The sequence below is a fragment of the Chroicocephalus ridibundus genome, chromosome 2, assembly GCF_963924245.1.
Source record: "Chroicocephalus ridibundus chromosome 2, bChrRid1.1, whole genome shotgun sequence".
Classification (NCBI taxonomy): Eukaryota; Metazoa; Chordata; class Aves; order Charadriiformes; family Laridae; genus Chroicocephalus; species Chroicocephalus ridibundus.
The window spans coordinates 128,243,671-128,264,070 of record NC_086285.1 but is presented as its reverse complement, the minus strand read 5'-3'; the positions used below and the strand labels follow the sequence as shown (position 1 = coordinate 128,264,070).

Sequence of the window (20,400 nt, the reverse complement as noted above, 5' to 3'; positions counted from 1 at the left end):
TGTATTTTCTCTCTGGATTGATTCATGGAAGGAGCTCGATCACTGGTTCAGATTGAGACTAATGTGGAGTGATGAGTCCTGCTGTACGTGACTGAGGGATGATGGGAGTCCTGCAGTGGAACCTCAGATGTATGCTTTCAGTGTTTGCACTGAAATTTCAGTCTTTAACAAAATTTTTGTCTCAAAACACATTTAAACTAAATAGCCATTTAATTCTTTGCCTTACTCCATTCACTTAGGACAAAAAAGTATATTATCTGTGCTCAATCAATCCAGACAGAGGCAATTTATGGACAGCTATAAATCTATACTTGCCTAGTTGGGTGTAAACTGAATGCTTTTATGATTAGAAATAGGAAAGATCAAAATGTTAGACTTTGTGGGCAAAACTGTTACCCAATTTAAAGTCTTACGTTTTAGATATTAGTAACTGGAATATTCTGTTAAAAAAACCATGAATATTACAGCTTGTCAGTAATTGCTCTCACTTACTTTCCCTCCCCCTTTAACTTCTAAGGGACTTGAAGTATTTTGCACAGAAAATGATCTATGTTCTGACATCTACTTGAAATTCTACAACTGTCAAGATCGAGATGAGCTCTATTTCCTTATTGCAACATATATAGGTTTGCAGCATTTATTTATTAATGTAGTCCGTAGTACCATGTGAGGGGAAATTTGCCTGGGTTTTGCTCTGTTGATTTGTGGGAAGAATGAGAAGAATAAACAGATGTGCTCGCCCTAAAAAATTTTGGTAGAAGTAAGCGAAGTTCAGAATGAATGTTGTGAACTTGCATGTATTCTGTTTGTGTTTGGAGAGCTGAGTATGAAAGCTGACTGAAATAGCATTATCAAGGTGAAACTAATTCTTTTGATTTGCAACTTGGTGTGCACCATTGTGTGTGGGGAAAAAAAAAAAAATCCACCCCACCCCACCCCCACCCCCCCCCCGCCAAACAAAAACCAAACCAAACAAAAAAACCCACAAAGCACTTTCTCTTCAAAGTAAGGGGTAAGTAAGATCCACTCGGCTAAATTGTGTTTTGCTGACAGAATATAGACTAACTTGTGGGTGGATCCCCCTGGCCCCCAGTTAAGTCCAAGTAAAAATCCTTTTGAGAAAGTTCCTGTAATGGATAGATTTCCAGTGCACACAAAAATACCTGAACTTTCCTCAGCTTTATTGTGTGGTTGGTGGAAATTAACATTCTGAAACAGTTAAATTCTCATTTCTATTAAATCTTGTATGCACTAATTCCTAGAAAGTGATGTGTATCTTTTGCAGATCATGAACAGAAACTCTCTGTCAGGATAGTCTGTGTCCTGGAAAAATTAAAGAAGAAAAAGCTAATAGTTTTTCTGTAATGCTACTACAACTGAAACACTGAAAGTCATGTTTACAGTCAATATTGAAAGTGTTTATGTAAATTTTATACTATTTTGTTATTGTAGCAGAGCTCTAGTTCTGTTTTAATGAATTTGCCTAAATATCAGTTGACATTTTCCCCACTTCATAAAGCGAAGTGGAAAGGCCGCAAAGGAGCGGTCGCTTCCCCTGAGAATCGTTTTAGTCTTTTAGATTTAGAAGAAATAGATTCTGATGTGATTTTTCTCTATTATTGAAATAACTGCATGCTGTTACCTTTCTTCAGACTTTGTTTTCTGGGTAACTTTCAAAGATGAAATTTCAAGGTGCAGATGAAGATGAGGATGTTGTTGCTGGAGCTTAGAAATAAAAAAAGGATGAGCCCTTTCTCTGAAGGTGTTTGTAGCCCCACAGTAGCTGTCTCTGACAGCAGGAAGGTCCTCTCTTTTGAAGGTGCTAACACTTTTTACTTGTAGAATTTAAAAGTATTGAGGTGAAGGGAGGGTTGGAATATATTTTCCCAGCCCAAGCTGAGCTAAATAAAGGCCCACCACATCTAATCTGAATGCTTTTCCTTCTAGCTAGTAACTGTAGTGATAATATCTGACTGTTTGATGTTCCACAGAAATCCAAGTTCTTTAGCTTTGTGTTGTAGCCTTCAGCTGCAAGTGGTGGTAAAACGTATTTAAAGGCTTTTAAGTAGGAGGAAGAGCAGCCTTTAACACAGATGCAGTAAAACAAGCATGCAGAATTGGGCCGTATAATGCGTTGTAAGGCAAGGATGTGGTTTCACTGTGGTTACTTCATGAGGAGGCTGCTTGGGCGGTTTCTTGCTATCATGCCATGATTGCAGTCCTTCAGGTCTGCTATTTCAGGCACTTTCCAAGGTGCTGTAAACTCCATCAATGGAAGGAATGATTAAAAAAAAAAAAAAAAAAAAACCACAAAAAAACCAAAACAAAACAAAAAAACCCCAAACCCAATAAAACACCCCTCTGTGCAAAACCACTCCCCCACCCCCCCATCTCTTGATAAACCTGCCACTCACAGAATAGACAAAGATAGTGATGATTCTTCTTCAATTTCATTTTAAAATTGGAGAGGCAGAATGAAATCAATATTCCCAGGTGATTTTATTGTCTTGCAGCATACCTTTATATGACAGCTATTGAGTAGAGTGTAGTGCAGTTTTGAATTTGCTGAGCCCCTGCCTAATGCTTCAAACAGAAGCTCCAGGTGCATAATTACTACTTTGAGCGCTGGTCAAGTTTTATCTTCCTCTGGTCTCTTTGTTTCAGTGGTTCTGAAACTGGATCGTACTTAGATGCAAATGTGACTACTTTCCACAAGTCATTGTTGGTGGGCATCCTTGGCTGTCCAGTAGGAACATATATTTATTTTTTTTCTTGACACTAGTGGAACTAATTCTAGAAATTTGAAATCTGAGAGGTTGCCTGATTTCCAAGAGAGCTGTTCATGGTCTGCAAATATTTTTCTCTACCTCCATTAATCTTCAAGTTCTTTCCCATCCATTGTTTCTGTGTTTGGTTTCAGTGGTCCTTCTGCATGATTTTTTGCTGAATGCAATTTAGGCCTGTTTGAACAGATCTTACAAAATGTATAAAGTATAGTAGCTATTGAAACATAAAGCTGGCTTATTCTTTTAAACAACTTTGCCCTCAATTATAGTACCTTGCCCTATAGTATTTGCCCTCAATATAGTACCTTGCATGGTGTTAATCACTGTATAATTTGGGGCTGGAACTCCAAACTTCAAAACTCTTAATGTTTTGTTTTATTTTAGAAAATCATATAACAGAGCATACGGCTGAAAGTTATATGTTGCAATGGCAGCGAGGACATATATCAAACTACCAGTATCTTCTTCATCTCAACAATCTGGCTGATAGGAGCTGCAACGATCTCTCCCAGTATCCTGTATTTCCGTGGATCATAGCAGACTACTCTAGTTCAGTATTAGGTATGTGTATACAAAAAGGGAGGTTAGTGTATTATTTCCAACCGGAAATATCTTGGGGGCAGGTTTACACTGTGTGAAGTTCATGGCACATCAAAATGCACCTGGTGTTAGAGATCTTTGGTGTTTTCTTGTGCACTTACGCTTACTTTAGAGTGTAGTGAATAGAATACCTCACCTTTTCCCTGTTAAACATTTCCCTCATCACATGCAGAATATGTACCAAGCATCTGCTTGGTCACTTTGAAAATCTATTCCTGAGCATTCAAACACTTCCTATGATTCCAAGAAATGCAAAAGAGCCAGTAAAATGGCCTTTTATGGAACAAGCTGGATGCATTGAAATGTATAGAATCCAGGTGTTCTTTTACAGTTCTTAGCATTGCAGGTTGAAGGGAAGATGCTAACAAGGCTTGTGCCTAAATCAAGGGTCTTTGTGCAATATGTGTTGGAAGCTTGTCCTTAGGAGGATTCTGTCCCTCTACAAGGAGTGGAATAGGGTAATCTCATGGTGTTCATCAGCACTGGCTCAAACACTCCAATCTGATTGTTTGGTGGGGCTTAACTGTAGCGTGACAGAATAATTAATGAATAGAAAGAAGACACCAGCTGCTTCTCTGCCTCAGGTAGCAGGACCTATATTGACTAGGTGATGTTAGTCGCAATAGCTGTCACATGTATGTAACTACTGGCTCTTAAGCAAGAGGTTTGAGATTAAGCCTACTTGGAAGGAAGGAAAATGGGTAGCCATTTACAGCAAGACTTTTATTCTTTTGTAGTTAGGGAGCAGAGAAGATTACTGGAGGGGTTCTGTGTTGGTTTTTTTGTTTGGTTTGTTGTTTGGGTTTTTTTCTTGTTTTTAAATATTGATTAGAATCTATTCCTGTCTAGTAGGAACAATGCATTAACTATGGCTTTTTTTTAGATCTGACAAAGCCTGAAACATTCCGTGACCTTAGTAAACCAATTGGTGCCCTGAATAAGGAAAGGCTGGATAGATTATTGGTATGTATATCTTGGCTTTTATCTGCTGCATGTTTTGGGCCTTGTACGCATTGGCAATAAAAGGAGCTTTGTCAAGCGAGCTTTGCGAATTATGTAGTTATCTAAAACAAACTATAAACCTATCAGAAGCAAACTTGCCTATAAACATACCACGCTTATGATCAGCGTGATTTCATCGGTATTGATTTTATCAGTACTAATTTAAAGTTATTTGGACTTGTTCCTTCTCTCTTACTACCATTTCATACATATATGCTTTTAAATGTTTTGCGTCACTTTTAAAATAAAATCCCCAATTCCATTTAGCCATTGTAACTACATTTGTATGGCAGGCACTGAGATGCTATAAAAATATATGGAAATATAAAACTTCAAGACCAATGGATTTAAATGTGTAATGTAAAATGAGTGTATGAATTAAACAAGATAAAGTAGTAGAAGTCTTAAGTAGTTCCATTTAAGGAAAAATGCTGAATTTGAGGGAGTGTACTTCAAAGGAAGGCAATCTGGATTCATGGAGATCAGAGCACCAACTTGAAATTTTGACATGCAGATAATAGTGCACAGACTTTCTCCATTTCTCAAAGTAGTCTGACTTTCTTTTCATAAGCAGTCAAACACATAGTTATAGGCTTACAACTAGGTCCTCAGTTTCTTGGCTTTTAATTCTTTGTATAAAATAATTGTCTTCTGTGGTGAGTTAATAATTCCAAAATCATTTACAGAACATAACTATTTAATGCTTTGGAACCTTCATTAGTGCTTAGTGAAGCATTGGTGTGGGGGGGTGTGGAATATTGCTAGACTAACTGCATTGTATTGACATAAAAGATTAAATATTTCAAAATCATAAAGCTTCCTAAGGTTGTGGAGGGTAAAACTATTATCAATATTATGTTTTCAGTAACAATAAATTCAAAATTTTAAAAAAATAGTAAAGGTCTGACTGTTTCCTCAAGCTGTTACCTGCCTTACACTTTCTGCAGTAAAAGTCATTTTATGTAGATTGTGATAGGTTTTATGGATAATGCATAGGAGCTTCAGACAGGAGGGAATCTTCCAAGTTGAAATAAGTCTGTATGTTCTACCATAATTCCATTAAACTTCATGTGAAAGACAAAAAGGAAGTATTTGTTTGCACTCCTTTAAAGTTGAGTCACTGCAGTTACGTGTGAAAGCTGAAAACCTGATAATTCTGGATGGTAAATTATAACAACATTTTTGCTTTTTTGATTTACTGATCTGGTTAAAGCTGTGTGGTTATTAGATTTAGAGTATGTTTTATTGTTAAGAAAAAAAAATTTAGAGTGGTCCTAATCTGTGTCTTCAAAAAAAAAAAAGTGTGTATGTGTTCAATATTGAAGAAAAGCAGGAGTGCTGATTTTAAACAGACCTCTCTTTCTTCTTCCTATGTTGCAGGCACGTTATCAGGAAATGCCAGAGCCGAAATTCATGTATGGGAGCCATTATTCATCTCCGGGTTATGTTTTGTTTTATCTCGTTAGAGTTGGTAAGACAGCTTTTGCATGCTCTCTGAGCAGACAGTTACCTCCAAAGTGGACAAGGTTTGGAGCAAGCTGTGACTTTTTCTTTCTCCTTAGCACCAGAGTACATGCTCTGTCTGCAGAATGGGAAGTTTGATCACGCTGACAGAATGTTCAACAGGTTTGTTTACATTTTGTCTATAACTAGGTTGGGTCTGGTTTTCAAATATGCATCAAGGGAGTGCAAAGCCTTAAAAAATATTTTTTAACAAACTTGGTTTTAATATGTGTTATATAGTCTTGCAGAAACCTGGAAAAACTGTTTGGATGGTGCAACAGATTTCAAAGAGGTAAATGGCTGGAAAATGATTCGAGTCCTTCTCGGTCTCTGTGCTTTCTGTTCTCTGACGTCTCCCGTTGATTTGAGAGTTTTGGCGTGGGGGTGTGTTTGGCTGGGTTTTTGCTGTGGTGTTTGGGGTTTTCAGTTGTGTGGGGTTTTTTTTTAAGGCTGTTGACTGCATTTTATGAACCCTTCAGTGTTTTTAACTTCTTCCTTCTCTGTAATTCCACGATTGCTTGTCTGTATCTGCTTTCTGGCTTTAGTTTAATGGAATTGTCATTGTGAATATATTATTGAAATAAGTGTGAATTATCAGAGTGGATTAAGGCTGAAAAAATGCAATTCTCTGTATCATCTGCTGGAATTTCATAAGGATTTGGCTGTTTCACTGAAGAGGTTAAACTATGGAAATTTTATCTTACTTTTTTGAGCCTTATGGAAACCACAACTTGTAGACTATGTTGAGAACGATTAACTGTCAAATAGTGGGTGCTGTTAAATAATGGGTTTTTGAATAAAAGAGTGATATATAATAAATATAGTAATACTTTTTTTAAAAAAAAAGTCTATAGTTAATCGTAATGGAGTTAAGGTTGGTTAGCTATGGTGGTCTTCAAATAATTGACTAAACCTCTGAAACTTTTGTTATCATCCTTGTTTTATTCTAGATTTTTGTCTTGATTCTTACCTGATGTCTTAAAAATAAGAAAGTAGCTATGCAATTAGGGTTCTGAAAATACTCTTAGATATTATGGATTCTTATGTTACACATTACATGTTAAAATATTTATGCCACTCTAATTGCCTTGTAGGTAGTCAAGAAGCCTAAAAGTAGTTGAAAGCATAATGGGAGGAAGTTTCCAGTGCTGCTTTGCTGGTGCAGAAGAAAGCCTGGAAAAACTACTACCTAACTTTAGGGCTTGACATATGAACTTTAAGTTTTTACTGACCATATTCTGTTTAAGTGATCAAAGCTAAGCTAATCTCAAAACTTGTGGGTTTGTTTGTTTTTTTTTTTTTCCTTCCAGTTGATTCCAGAATTTTATGAAAATGATTCTAGTTTTCTAGTAAACACTTTGAAGTTGGACTTAGGAAAAAGGCAGGGTGGAAAGATGGTTGAAGATGTAGAGCTTCCCCCTTGGGCATCAGGTAATAATAGTCAAACTTCTTGGTTTATGAATAAATTCAGGATTGTCTAGATTCCTAGGATGGTGGCTCTTCTCTCAAAAATGCTCATTCCATTTTCTTCTGAAGGAATTTTTGCTTTAAAACATTGACATAAATTTTCTGTAAAAATTAAACTATTAATTGAGGTTTGGTGCAGGGGGGTTGGGGTTAGGGGTTTTTTGTTTGGTTGGTTTTTCAAGAAGGAGGAGGAACAGAAATGGATACCAATACTGAATGGGATATCTTCTGCTTTAATTAACCTTTCTCTTGCCAGGTCCCGATGACTTTCTTCAGAAGAGCCAAGAGGCTTTAGAAAGTCAGTATGTGTCGGAACATCTTCATGAATGGATTGACATAATATTTGGCTACAAGCAGAAAGGAAGTGAAGCAGTTTCAGCTCACAATGGTAAATATACACTTTACAGAAATAGAAAAAGAAGGGATGCTTTAATTAGGCAGGAATGGTAAATAACAGCATGTCTGTAATGCCTGATTATACAACTGTGCTTTTGTTGTTTGGGTTTTTTTTTTCCTTTCATCATTGCGGAGGGGGTATTTAATGAAGCTTAAATAAGTCATCCTTCCTTTATAGAAAGGGCTAACTTTTCAATCTTTCTCTGAGTCTCGTACAAATCCTAAAATTTTTTCAAATAAGAAACCCAGGATTAAAACACAAAATCTCAAACTCTGTAGCTTGCTGAAATAGCTTAGTTGCTTAAGTATAACCAAGTTGAATAAAAAAATACGACTTTTTTTTATAGTAGATATGCAAGACAATGAGCCTTGTATTTCTACATTGTACAAATAAACTTCTTTTTTTTTTTTTCCAGTGTTTCACCCATTAACTTATGAAGGAGGAGTGGATTTAAACAGGTAATTAATAAGAATCAGAATGTTTTTGCTAAAGCAATTAGATAAATTTCTCAGTATGCCTCCAGGTTCTCTGCTGGCTGTAAAAGTGCTCTGTATGTGAATGGTGTCGCTCTTCCATTTTATTCTCCTGAATATGCAGAGAACCAGCGTCAGGTTGTCACTTCTAGCATGCATGGAGAGATTGTTACTTCAACGTTTTCTTCTGTCTGGCTTCTGTGAAATTGTTTTATTTTTTTAATTGACAAGCATACTGTCATCATACATAAACAAGATTATGAAGCTGCCAAAAGACTGTCTGTCACATCTGTGGTAAATCAGTTCTGTAAGAATTGGTGCTGGCCTATAGTATACTGTAGTAACTGGGATGCAGGCCCATGCTTTCAGGGGAGGGGAGGAAAAAAAAAAAGTACTTGCCTTATTTAGCTTAATTAAATATCTTGTTTTTGTAAAGTATTATGGACCCCAATGAAAAAGTAGCTCTGCTGACACAAATCTTGGAGTTTGGACAGACGCCAAAACAGTTGTTTACAATTCCTCATCCCCGAAGGATAGTACCGAAGCTGAAAAGCTTGTCTCGAACATCTAGTCACAGTGTTTCCATAGCTGAGTCTCCAGGTAAACCTATAACAGATAAACTGACGATGTAACAGATTTGTAATTTTGAGAAGTTCTGTATTTTTCTCCCACAGGAACTCATTATACAAGTCTCTTGGCCACTTTCGCTGTAAACCAACTCAGAATAAATCCATGAGCTAACTGTTAGAGAAAAACTGGCAAGACCAGTTTCAAATTTGAAAATACAGGTGTTGTCCTGCATTGTTGTCTTCCATTCCAGTGGTCTCCTCTGGGACTGCTCAACCTCAGCTTTTGCAGCAGTGGGAGGGCTATCATCCTCGGCCTTTTATGGCACTTCAAAATCAAGCTTGATGTGACAGCAGCTTCAGTGACCGTATCTGCAGGTGTTCTAAATGATATCGAGATTTCTTCAGTTTTTGAACAGGGATCTCTTTGAGGTGATCGATTGGCTCGGTCTAAATAAACCCTCAGAACTTAAATTAAACATACAAATTTTTTTTCCTTTTCCATGACTTGAATAAAAATTTGTAAAGAAATTACTTTGTTTTCCCTATATACTGTAGGGACAATGTTTATTGAATAACTTTCTTCAAGAAAAGAATATGTAATGCCATCACAGGCTTCTCTTCAACTTAGACCATTTATCTGAAACTAGGATGCTACGGTCCTCTTTATATCTATAGTGGTCTACTATAAATTGGACCGAATCTTCAGCCTAGGTATCACATGGAAAGGTTTTTCTCAGTTGGTTATCTTCAATTAACTTACCTTTTGAAGGCTTTCATTTTCAAGCAGAGAAGTGAAGATGAGTGCTACTTGGCATGGCAACCTGTAGCATCCAAATGGCAAGAGTGGCTTTGAAAGTTGTATATGGTGATAATAACGTTCATATGTGTTAAATAAATATGGTGGTATGCTGCCTAAGTCATTAACTTGCAGATCAACATTTCCTCTTGGGTTTGGCCTTTTTATAGTAATTGACATCTAACTGTCTCAATTCTGTTGCATATTTTTATCCTATAACTTTTGTAGCACTGCCATGAAATGAAGTTGTGACATTTCTAACAGAATGCAATAGAATAATAAAATCACATGCCATATTGTAGCAGTAGATGGATTTCCTAGTACTTTTCCATTTGGAAAGCTCTTCGTATCTCCACAGAACACCAAAACATCTCTGCAGAAAAGTTTTGTTTGTATTTTTTTGTGTTGGTTTTTTTTTTTTCCATTTTGGAAATGCATTCTGTGAAGTCTCCAGTTTTAAAAGCCCTGATTTGGGGAGAAAAATCATATTTTTGACTGTGTAAGCCTATGCATTCCAAGAAGAGATTTGGAAAAAAGTTAGTGATCATGTTACACTCTGCATTAGCCAAGCATTCTTGTTTCTGGAGCTCTGCATGATTTCTGTACTTTCATATTTATGTTTGCAACTTCAGCTACCTAGTTATTTGAAATCTATCTTTTTGTTTTCTATTTGTGGTGAAACTTTATTGTGGCATTTTATTCCAGTTTCTCCAAATGAAGAATCATTTGAAGATTTGACAGAAGAAAGTATAACACTTGCTTGGAACAATATTGCCAAACTAAAATTAGATGAGCGATATAAAATTCACAAAGAGTAGGTACTATTTTCTTCTTCTCACAGTCAAAATTGTTCCATTTAACTGGGGGGTGGGGGTTAGGGTTTAAGGTAACCAATCTGAATGATGGGTTAAGGTTTAAGGTAAATCCTTTTCTTTGTGAGACAGATCATTGATCTGATTACACAAGATGAGTATATGATGGGTTATCAATCCAGAAAAGGTATTTGTCAGTTTGATTTTCTTTTTTTGTTTGTTTGTTCCTTATACAGACTGAGAGCTAAGTTCATTATCATTTTAGTACCTGAAGCAGATATTAATTAACCTTCTCTAAAACTGTGATAGCAGCAGCTGGATAAAGACTTCCATTTATTTATTTATTTATAACCTCAGGAGGACCTAACTTCTTCATCCTATTTGATTTGAAAAGTTTAAACCACTTTAGTTGAACTACTGTACACCTCAAGCTGTTGCTGTATGAGCAGTTTTCCAAGTCTCCAGCTATAGGTTTTCACTTAGTCCAGGTACCAAACTGCTGTTCTGATGGATTCGTAGGGAGCCATGAGTCAGCAGGGGCATTTCAGGTGAACTTTGAAAATACCTAACAATGAACAACAGCAATTATCTTTTAAAGAACAGATTTTCCTTTGGCACCATCCCTTGTCCTAGTGGCTGGACTAGCAGGAGGATTTCTTACTACCTTGAGTACAGCTACTTTCTTGGTGACTGTAACTGTAATCTAGAAAAGAAACATTCTCTTGTCCAGAAAACAAGGTAATATTTGTAGTGAGAAAGGGCCTCTGTTACCAGATTGTTAGAGTTAGGAAAGTCCTAATCCTGAAACAGACTTGAATTTCAGCTTCTGATTGTTTTGTTGTTTGTTTGTTTTTTTCTCCGAAGACTGGTGAGAAAAAAATAGAAGCAGGTCTGATAACAGAATTTTGGCTGTGCAGAATGCTCTGTGCTTCCTAACAACTCACTCCCTGACATAAGCTATATATCTAAATTTCTAGACTATAGTGACTTTGCCAATATCAAATTTGAGGAGAAAAGACATGCAAGTTCTGATTCCTGACACTTGAAGTATTTAGTGTCTGCTTCTAGGCAGGTTCCTGACTCTCTTTGTAGCTAATCCCAAATTGAAAAGACTGAAAAGACTTGAAAAACTATTTATCCTCTGACATGAGCATGGCCTTTCTGATGAGGATGAAGTTCTTGCAGAACAATATGGGGAATACATATTATATCAAGGTATATTTTTCTCTCTAGGCATATAACACACCACTGTAGTGCTTTTAATTTCCGTGAATGTCTTAGCTCTTATAGAGATCAAATAATAAATTTCAGCTCTAGTCAATTTACAGTATGGGGGTTAAGTTTCAAAGCCTGTGAAATCACCTATAAACTTACTTGTATTAAACAGGGCAATTACTGGAATAGCAGTCACTTGCAATGGGTCTTCTGTTTTCACTACATCCCAAGGTAAGTATTACTGCAGAGGTATTTACTAGAACCTGCAGTGTAAATGCAGGTTAATGTTTTGTGAATAAAATAGTGTGAAACTGAAATGTAGCTACAATTGAATCCCATTAATATCTTCACTGAGAGCAAAATGAAGACAACCTTAAATGGGATATTTCTGGAATCACTGAGTTCTGGGTTTTTTTACAGTCATGAAAGCAGTGGCCCTAATCTTTTGCCAAATGCAAGATTCTTGTTTTCACTTTGTGCTCGATTCCTTCTTACTGTTTGAGGGAATTTCAGCATGCAGATGTGAAAGGCTACTTCTGCTTGGCTTTTGCATTGTCACCTTTGAAAGTCAGCTATTATAGAAATTAAATATATATTTCCTGTAACGAAATATCTTAAGTACATGAATTTGTTAAGTTTTAGATCACTCTGACTCCTAAGATTTCAATATTATCTATATCTAGGCTTGTGAAGGTGGTAATTTCTCTCTTAGAGTTTGATGGGCGTGGGGGAGTCCATCTGTAACTATTGCAAAACAGGCCCAAGTCACAAGATTTATAAAGAGTTTCTCGAAGACTATGAGAAACCTATACCTGTTTTTCATAGTAAGTTATTTGAATATTCAAACAGGAGCAAAATTACTGGCTTCTGTAATATAAAAGTCCTTTTATCTTCTATTTTGTCCATTGTTCCCAGATTCAACTTTGAAGATGTTTTCCAAAGAATCAAAAACAATCCAGAGAAGTGTGTCTTTTTCAAACATGGTAAGTTGCTGTCACGATAAAAAGGAGATCATTGAGAATCTTCTGAAAGCTACTCGGGGAAGTGGCTCTTACCGTACATCAATGCCTCTTTTCCTCCCCTGCCTACTCAATTGTATTGTGTGTGAATAATTTCGCGGAGTGAAGTGAGGCTCTGTCAGGCCTCCAGGGAGACAGACCGCATTCTGTGAACATGGGAAGGGAGGATTAAATGGTTGCACCTTACTTCTCTGATAGCTCTGTTCTGAGTTGCCCTGCTATTGAGGGCGGGGCTTGCGATAGACAAAGCCTGGCATGAGCAGAGGAGTCTTCCTGAACAACCTTGAACTGCCACTGGGACCAGAATCACAAAGCTTAAAATTCCACCCATACGCTTACACACAGCATTTGCCTTACTGCATCCAAGTGCTTGAAGGCTGTGAGTCAGCCGGCAGAAGAAAACCAAGCATAGAATCATAGAATGTGTTGGGTTGGAAGGAACCTTTAAAGGTCATCTAGTCCATCCCCCTTGCAATAAGCAGGGACATCTTTAACTAGACCAGATTGCTCAGAGCCTCATCCAGCCTGGCCTCAAATATCTCCAGGGATGGGGCTGCCACCACCCCTCTGGGCAACCTGTCCCAGTGTCTCACCACCCTCATTGTAAAGAACTTCTTCCTAAGGCACAGAAGTGGAGTTTATGCTGGGTGAATTTGAGCCATCCTTCCTCAGTGAGCGGTGATCTCAGCAACCTCTGAGCAACATTTTTCCCCTGCTTCTAAAACAGAACTTGGAAAGAGATTCTATATTTGATTTTTCTGGGCTTGAGCACTGTGGCCAGATCTGGGTCCTACGGATTTACTCCCAATTGTCATGTTCAGAGTCCTTTATTGAGGCAAGACACTAGGATATATCAGCCTTCTCTGTATCCTCGTCTCAAGGGGGAACAAAAAAGGCAAATGGGTTGCCCAGACAGAAGCCATAGAATGCTCTAACAGGTCCCTAAGTAAGTTGCAGAGCTATGGCCTGCCATGGCACACGCTAGCAGGTGAATCTAGATACAGCAATTCCTAATGCTTTAGCCAAGGCAAACTTAGGAATGTTGCTTCTTGTCACTGTAAAAAGGGAGGTCTTTACTGACTCCTACGCCAAAAGTCAGTTTTTCATGAGGAGGCTTTGTATATTCTCTGTTCTGTTTGGTGGGGTTTTTTTGTTCTTCTTTCTGTAGTTTTAGTGCCGATACGTTGCAGGAAAGCTAGAAGCATTTTACAGTCTTTTACAGTCCAGCAACTTACTGTTTGTTTTTGTTTTTGTTTTTTTTGTTTTTTTGTTTTTTTTTCAGAACAGACCTAAAACATGACCATTAGAAGTACTGGGCTGATTTTTATTTATTTTATTATTTTTAGCTTGCTCCTTCCAGTGATAGTAATGTAACTGAGCAGCTGTTTGTGAAGAATGTTTCTTGTCGAGAACAGTAGGAATTAGATAGCTACGTTTGCTGTTTGAAAGAGCTGAGCTGATAAGTAGCTGTCATGGAGAACAAACATCAAAGGAAACCTTGATTTTTAGTTTCTGTTAGCTGTTTCCACCTAGAATTGATAGCAGCTTACAAGATGAAGAGCTGACCCAGTTTCTCCTGAGCGAGGAATTGCATACCATGTCCTTCAAATACCAGCATTTTGAAAAAGGAGATCTGCCAGTTCTGCATGTTTCTGAACTTCAGTGCTACCTTTATGTTTACCAGGGATTAATTATTCTTGCTGTTCACTGTCCAATGTATAAGGTTTTTCTTGATTAGTATTCATATCGCACCTATATGTTGTGTGTATGGAAGATTAACATGCTTTTGGAGAACAAGAAGCATTTTAATGTACCTCAATTTTATTTGGAGTAAGAAATTGGATGCTACTTTTTTTTTTTTTTTACAGGCTTTGTCATCTTGTCTGATCTTACCAGGAGATACCACTGTTATAAGTTCTTCATGGGACAATCATATGTATGTATTTACTTCCTATTGACTTTGTTGAATTATATTGAGTGCCTTGTCGTTATGTTTATGGTTGTAGATAATGATAGAGAAATTAATTGTTGAAACGCAGTGTCTATGTTTCTACTTTTTTCTTAGTAGATTTCTGTTAGAAACTGTAGAAACAAAGTTACTTTCATCTATTTAGAAAAAAACATTTAAGTTTTCTGAAGGCGTAATGCTTTTGTAACCTTTTCCTGTTAGATATTTTTATTCAATTGCATTTGGAAGACAGCAAGACGTCTTAATGGGACATGATGATGCAGTCAGTAAGATCTGTTGGCGTGATGGGCGTTTATATTCTGCATCTTGGGATTCCACTGTGAAGGTTTGTATGTGGCTTTGTTATACTTCAATAACTATTTATAGCTAGCACTTTTTAATATTCAGCCAGACAAATGCTTTGCAGTGGGTGTACCTGTTGTTCTAGAATAATAACTTAGCTAGTATGACAGCAAGTTTATTTCTAGAATATCTTCTTCATTTAGCTTTATCTCAACTGTGTTTCAAAGCTGAAATGTTACTTTAAAGGGATTTCATTCATTCTAACTTACTCTGAATGTGGGGGTTTGGGAGGCAAACTGTATTTGTTTAAATGTAATAGGTTTTGTAGCTTATGTTCTTCAGCTAAGTGGACCAGGAACTTGCTAAGCTAAAGAGCATGCCTACAGTTAGGTGAAAAATAATTTGGAAGTTAGAGACAGGAAAGAATTTAGCAAAGCCTTCTGTGTATGCCTTTTTGGTAAGTATACATTCAGTGCAATGATACACCTGTAAGCTCCCGTAAGCTACCTGGTATCAGTGTAGTCGTGTCTAATATGTGGCTCTGCTTAGGGTAAACAAGTTCACGTGGCATGGGCTGCTGCTGTGTTCTGCCACGTAGGCAAGGCCCGCGGTTAACACAAGCAGCCCTCCTTGTAATGTGAGAATTCGGTACTGAAGAAACTCATCCAGAGTTCTGCTAATGCTTCCTTGAGCAAACTTCAGTATCTGTGTTGTAGGTGTGGCACTGTGTTCCTGGAGAGACCTTGAGCAATAAAAAACACCACTTTGAACTGCTTGCAGAGTTGGAACATGATGTTAGTGTAAGTATGTGGATACGGATGTAGTATCTCAGAATATGAAGATTACTTGCTCAAGGATTCGGTTAGGGGGCTGAGGAGATGTGCTGTTTTGGGAAGTGTGTGTGTAGGGGGGGTGTTTCATTTTGTTTTTTTGTCTGAGATGTGTCCTGCACCAGTGTCACTTGCTTCCCCAGTTGAAAGGCCCGCTCCTGGGGACTGAAGCAGCGGTATAAACAGGTTTCTTAATTTGTCTTGCTCAGCTTGTATGCACAAAGTACCGGAGGGGTAACTGGGTTTGGGTGGGGGTTTTTTGTGTTAGCTTCTTTGTTTTTGAAACAGACTACTGTTTTTCAGGTATTTTCATTGTTACAGCTTCCTCTTGATGTATTTTTGCCAAAGACAAGCAAATGAAAAAGAACTTGTCCAAGTTGTTTACCGTACAATAAAATATATTACTGAATTACACTGTAAATATATTAACACATTGTGTGCACTAAATCATAAATGTACAACTGCACACTCTTATTTACAGCCTTTAATGTCACTGTAGTAGGCTATTTAGAATTACTGTGTTTTAAACCTTCTTAATAGTTAGGTTTTTTACAGGTGACAACATAGACATTTACTAAAACAGTTCTGATAACATTTAAGAATTAGAAACAACTGATGACTAGGAAGTTCTTTAAAAGTAAAGAAGAATTCTACCCTTAAGGGTAAAGTCTTGCATTTAGGTGTAGGGTATGGGTACTAACAGTAGTCTGATACGTCGATTTGCTTTTCTGATTCTGCAAAGAAAAAGCAGTTTAAAGTATCATCGAAGGGGCCTATCTCTTACTTTTTATAGGCAGTATTTTTAATAATTGTACTTAATTGAGGATGTTGCAGAATTAAATGTTTTTTGTAAATGAAATATCATCATATGGATAATAGACTCACTTTGCGTATGTTTAAAACCTGTCTCGAGATAGCTCACATGAAAGAATAGGAAAATCATGGGATGTTTAACTTCCTAGGTCAATACAATCGACCTTAATGCTGCAAATACTATGTTAGCATCTGGAACCAAAGAGGGTACCATTAGTGTCTGGGATGTTCCTACAGCAACAGTGTTGCACCAGTTGCCATGTCATTCTGGGACTGTGTTTGATGCTGCTTTTAGTCCTGGTACGTTGGATTTCAGTTTTTAATATGCACTCTTGGGAGTTTCAAAGGGAATCTTATTTCTGATTTCATGTCATATACCCTTGTTACTGGAACTTTAGGGGGGATGGTGAGATGTTTTGGATTGACATCTGTCTCCGTTATAAAGAATTTCATTAATTGTACACAAGGTGATACTAGACTGTAGACTAGTGGTCTAGACTTTAAACCATTTTTGTTTGTTGTTGCTTGCTTGGAGACTTAATTTACAGTACATCATCTATAAATAAGTAGGTCAGGCAATCTAGCTTGCAGTATCACAGAGTGCTTTGGTAACTAGAACTGCATGTCTAAACATGCTTTTCTGTTGTTGTTTATTTTGTTTGCTTTTTTCTGTTGTACAGACAGCAGACATCTACTCAGCACAGGAGAGGACTGTTGTTTTAAAGTAATAGATGTCCAAACTGGAATGCTTATATCTTCTGTAACTGCTGGTGAGCCACAGAGGTAATTCTGAGAACATACAGATTATGAAGCTTCGTGGCCAACTTGGCCGTGGAAATGTTTGGTGGTTGGTGGTAGCAGAATAGAAAGGGCAGAATACCGGCAACTTTGTTTTATTGAATAACTTTTTAAAGTGCAAAGGCTGGTGTTCTGGCATGTTGTGTGCATTATGGTCAAGCTTTCCAAACTCGGACAAAACCAAACAAGTATCTAAGTAATTAACTTGCATTTTTTCAACAACAACTTTAACTTCCATAAAAGATGACGAGAGCTGTAGCTAAGCAGCTCTTCCAGCAGCTGAGCTACTGAAATTTCTACCAAGTAGACAGTTCTTTTAGTCGAATCATCTCTGTCAATAATGTCAATCATCTCTGTCTTCATATTTTTCCTTTTTTTTTTTTTTTGCAATGATTCCTTTTTTTTTTTGGATAATTTATGAAAAGAGTGGCTATTATAATTAGAGTGATCAGTCTTTTTTTTCACAAACCAAAATGCATAGAGTTCTATATGGTTTACCAGGTAAACAGATGGAATGCTCGTTCAGTTACTGGAGTAAAAATGTCGCAGCCATACGCGGAGTACACTTGTTGGTTTTGTGTGTATGTGTCTATACACATAAGTACGTATATGCATGTGTATATATTTTTTCTTCAGTTATTTCCCTTCAAGTGATTGTTTCAGCAACATGAAGGGACGGAAGTGAAAGTGATGGTTCATGTGGGCACTTGGGTACCATGCGCACGCGCAGCTGACTGGCTTCTCTTCTATTACGTGAACACATTTCATCCTTCTGCCAGGAAAGTCTGGCCGGGTCTGGGGCAGTCAGAGAAGCAAGTCTGGGTTATGACCGTTTAAAATCATTTGGGAATAGCCTTTCCAGAAAGACTGTGTTAAAGGGTAGAGTTTCCTTTAGTTTCATACCTCCATTTTCAGTTCTTTTTGGCTTAGTCAGTTTGGAAATGTACTTGCAGGTGCTTCAAATGGGACGGAAATACCATCTTATCAGGAAGTCAATCTGGTGAATTAATGATTTGGGACATTCTTGGAGGAAAAGTTATTGAAAGAATCAAAGGACATACGGGTACGTCTGAACTATTCCTATTCGCAAATTGAATGGAAGATTCTGATTTTCTAGCTCTGTTAGTATTGAAAAGTTTGAGAGTTGTCTGCTCAGCTAGTGGGCTGTTCTTGATGTTAAGGTTATCTGGAACACCAGAACTTAAAGTAGGTCCACATGAGCCTCCTAGAAAATTTAGTAATGATGGAGGAATATTGCTGTTTACAAGATTGACCAAATTGACCTGGGATTTTTCTAATTCACACAACATCACAAAAGTCAACACTTTTTTACTTCATAGCCCTAATAAAGCATTGTGTAGACTGTGCTGTATACTTTGTCAAAGTCTGTCCAGACTGTGAGTCTGACAACACAGTAAGTAAAGTTTACTGGAAAGTTGTTGTGGAAGGGGCTTTATAGGCCTCTTAAATATATCTGTATAGTCTTCAGTACATTAGCAACAAAAATATTTGAAGGAGAAAAACGCTGGTTTATTCAGTTTGGTTTTTAAGGCTGCTTTCATGAAGAGTTGTTTCAGACTTCCCTACCATAAGCTTGTAGTCTGGAATTTGGCCTGCGTAGAGATCATTCTGTAGCTAGGGAGATCTTTAGAAGTGGGCTTCAAGGCATATGCTAGAAGATGTGAATATACTTTTAATATGAGAAGTGGAAATGGCAGAGTGAAAAATCTCACTTTCTACAGAAACCTCCTCCCCTTATCCCCATGAATCCTTTTGCGAGTGTGCCATCTGCATTCTACACTGCGACTGACATTGTCCCTGTAGTACCCAAAATCCGTTGAGGCCATGTGGCATGAGGTCATTACTGTGAGTAAGCACAGCCACCTAGAAGCCTACTAAAGTTCTTCTTAGCATACGTGGTGTCAGTGTAATCCAAACTAATGATCAGATGATCCTAAACTCTTTTTAAAAGATCTGTTCCATCATCTGGAGTACCACTTTCGTTTGCATTTGGATTTAATTTTTTGTTTTGGTTTTTCTTTTCCCAGGTGCTGTAATGTCCATGTGGATGAATGAACAGTGCAACAGTGTTATTACAGGAGGGGAAGACAAACAAATCATGTTCTGGAAACTGCAATACTAAGTGCCTTTCCCTCCAGACATTTAAATGAACTCGTATTTTAAACCAAACCTTTTAAAGGAACTTTACAGTGTGCAATGATGGCTGCCGAAGTTCAACCAGACAAGAAGCTTTGTTCAAGTACAACTTTCTATGTTATGGTGACTTCACTGAGAGCTCTTAACTTCCATAGTGTATGCATTTGTTTTTCATGGACTATCATACTAAAAATGCTTGTCTAAAATTATATCTAAGATGAAATTAAAGACCTATTTTTCTGTAATTAAAGAACTCTTAACGTGCAGTCATTGTTTGATTTACATAGAATGCGTCATAGCTTGCTGTTCGAACTGGTTTCAAAGAAGCATTTGCATTCTTAACTTAAGGTGTCTCTAGGGGTGCTGGCAGCTTAGTGCCATGTCTCATGCCACCGTGTATGTACCTCTTGTGTACTCAGCCTTTCTTCTTGCAAAGCAGCAGCCTACTTTGAACACCAAGGCAGCTGTTGTTCTCAGCAGGGGTCAGTCTAGTCTGCTGTCTACTTTCCAAATGTGGCTATTTGCAAAGGCAGAAAGAATAAGAACATATTCTGTATTGCTTTTTCCTATTGAAAACCAGCACTAAGGCGTTAGCCTCAAAGGAAGCCAAACATAAAACTGATCCCCTAACAGAGAACAGTCACATGTCTGTGTGTGTGCCTGAAGTTAGTCTTAGGCTTTATTGCTACTGCCTTTCATCACTTCTGTTACTATCCTTCTCTTAATATTATTTAGCTTCTTCATGTTTTGTTTGGTGTTCTCAACCTCTTCCAAGACAAATCGTCTTTGAGATGGAATTTAAATACACCCTTTAAACAGAGCTACAGCTCCTGGTTTATCCAGTCCCTTGTTGTTTTAACCCTGTGACAAAGCAGTGTTGCACTAGGCTTACTTTCTCTGCAAGGGGCTGTT

The 20,400-nt window shown here is 37.5% G+C and overlaps 1 protein-coding gene across 2 annotated transcripts in view; it reads left to right on the top strand.

Annotated features, from left to right (window-relative positions):
* The window catches only part of NSMAF (neutral sphingomyelinase activation associated factor), a 39,827-nt gene extending 20,056 nt beyond the window's left edge, over positions 1–19,771 (top strand). The window contains exons 12-31 of one of the 2 annotated variants that reach the window (XM_063326914.1): positions 518–626; positions 3,171–3,347; positions 4,270–4,349; positions 5,769–5,859; positions 5,951–6,014; positions 6,132–6,183; positions 7,202–7,322; positions 7,615–7,746; positions 8,171–8,213; positions 8,665–8,828; positions 10,299–10,407; positions 11,793–11,851; positions 12,536–12,603; positions 14,508–14,575; positions 14,810–14,933; positions 15,607–15,690; positions 16,683–16,833; positions 17,214–17,316; positions 18,285–18,394; positions 19,380–19,771. In XM_063326914.1, the coding sequence (XP_063182984.1) occupies positions 518–626; positions 3,171–3,347; positions 4,270–4,349; positions 5,769–5,859; positions 5,951–6,014; positions 6,132–6,183; positions 7,202–7,322; positions 7,615–7,746; positions 8,171–8,213; positions 8,665–8,828; positions 10,299–10,407; positions 11,793–11,851; positions 12,536–12,603; positions 14,508–14,575; positions 14,810–14,933; positions 15,607–15,690; positions 16,683–16,833; positions 17,214–17,316; positions 18,285–18,394; positions 19,380–19,474 (2,004 nt within the window). In that variant the 3' untranslated portion in view covers positions 19,475–19,771. The remainder of the gene's footprint in view (positions 1–517; positions 627–3,170; positions 3,348–4,269; positions 4,350–5,768; positions 5,860–5,950; positions 6,015–6,131; positions 6,184–7,201; positions 7,323–7,614; positions 7,747–8,170; positions 8,214–8,664; positions 8,829–10,298; positions 10,408–11,792; positions 11,852–12,535; positions 12,604–14,507; positions 14,576–14,809; positions 14,934–15,606; positions 15,691–16,682; positions 16,834–17,213; positions 17,317–18,284; positions 18,395–19,379) is intronic. The other variant, XM_063326915.1, reaches the window with a different exon arrangement.
* The last annotated feature ends 629 nt before the right edge of the window (positions 19,772–20,400 follow it).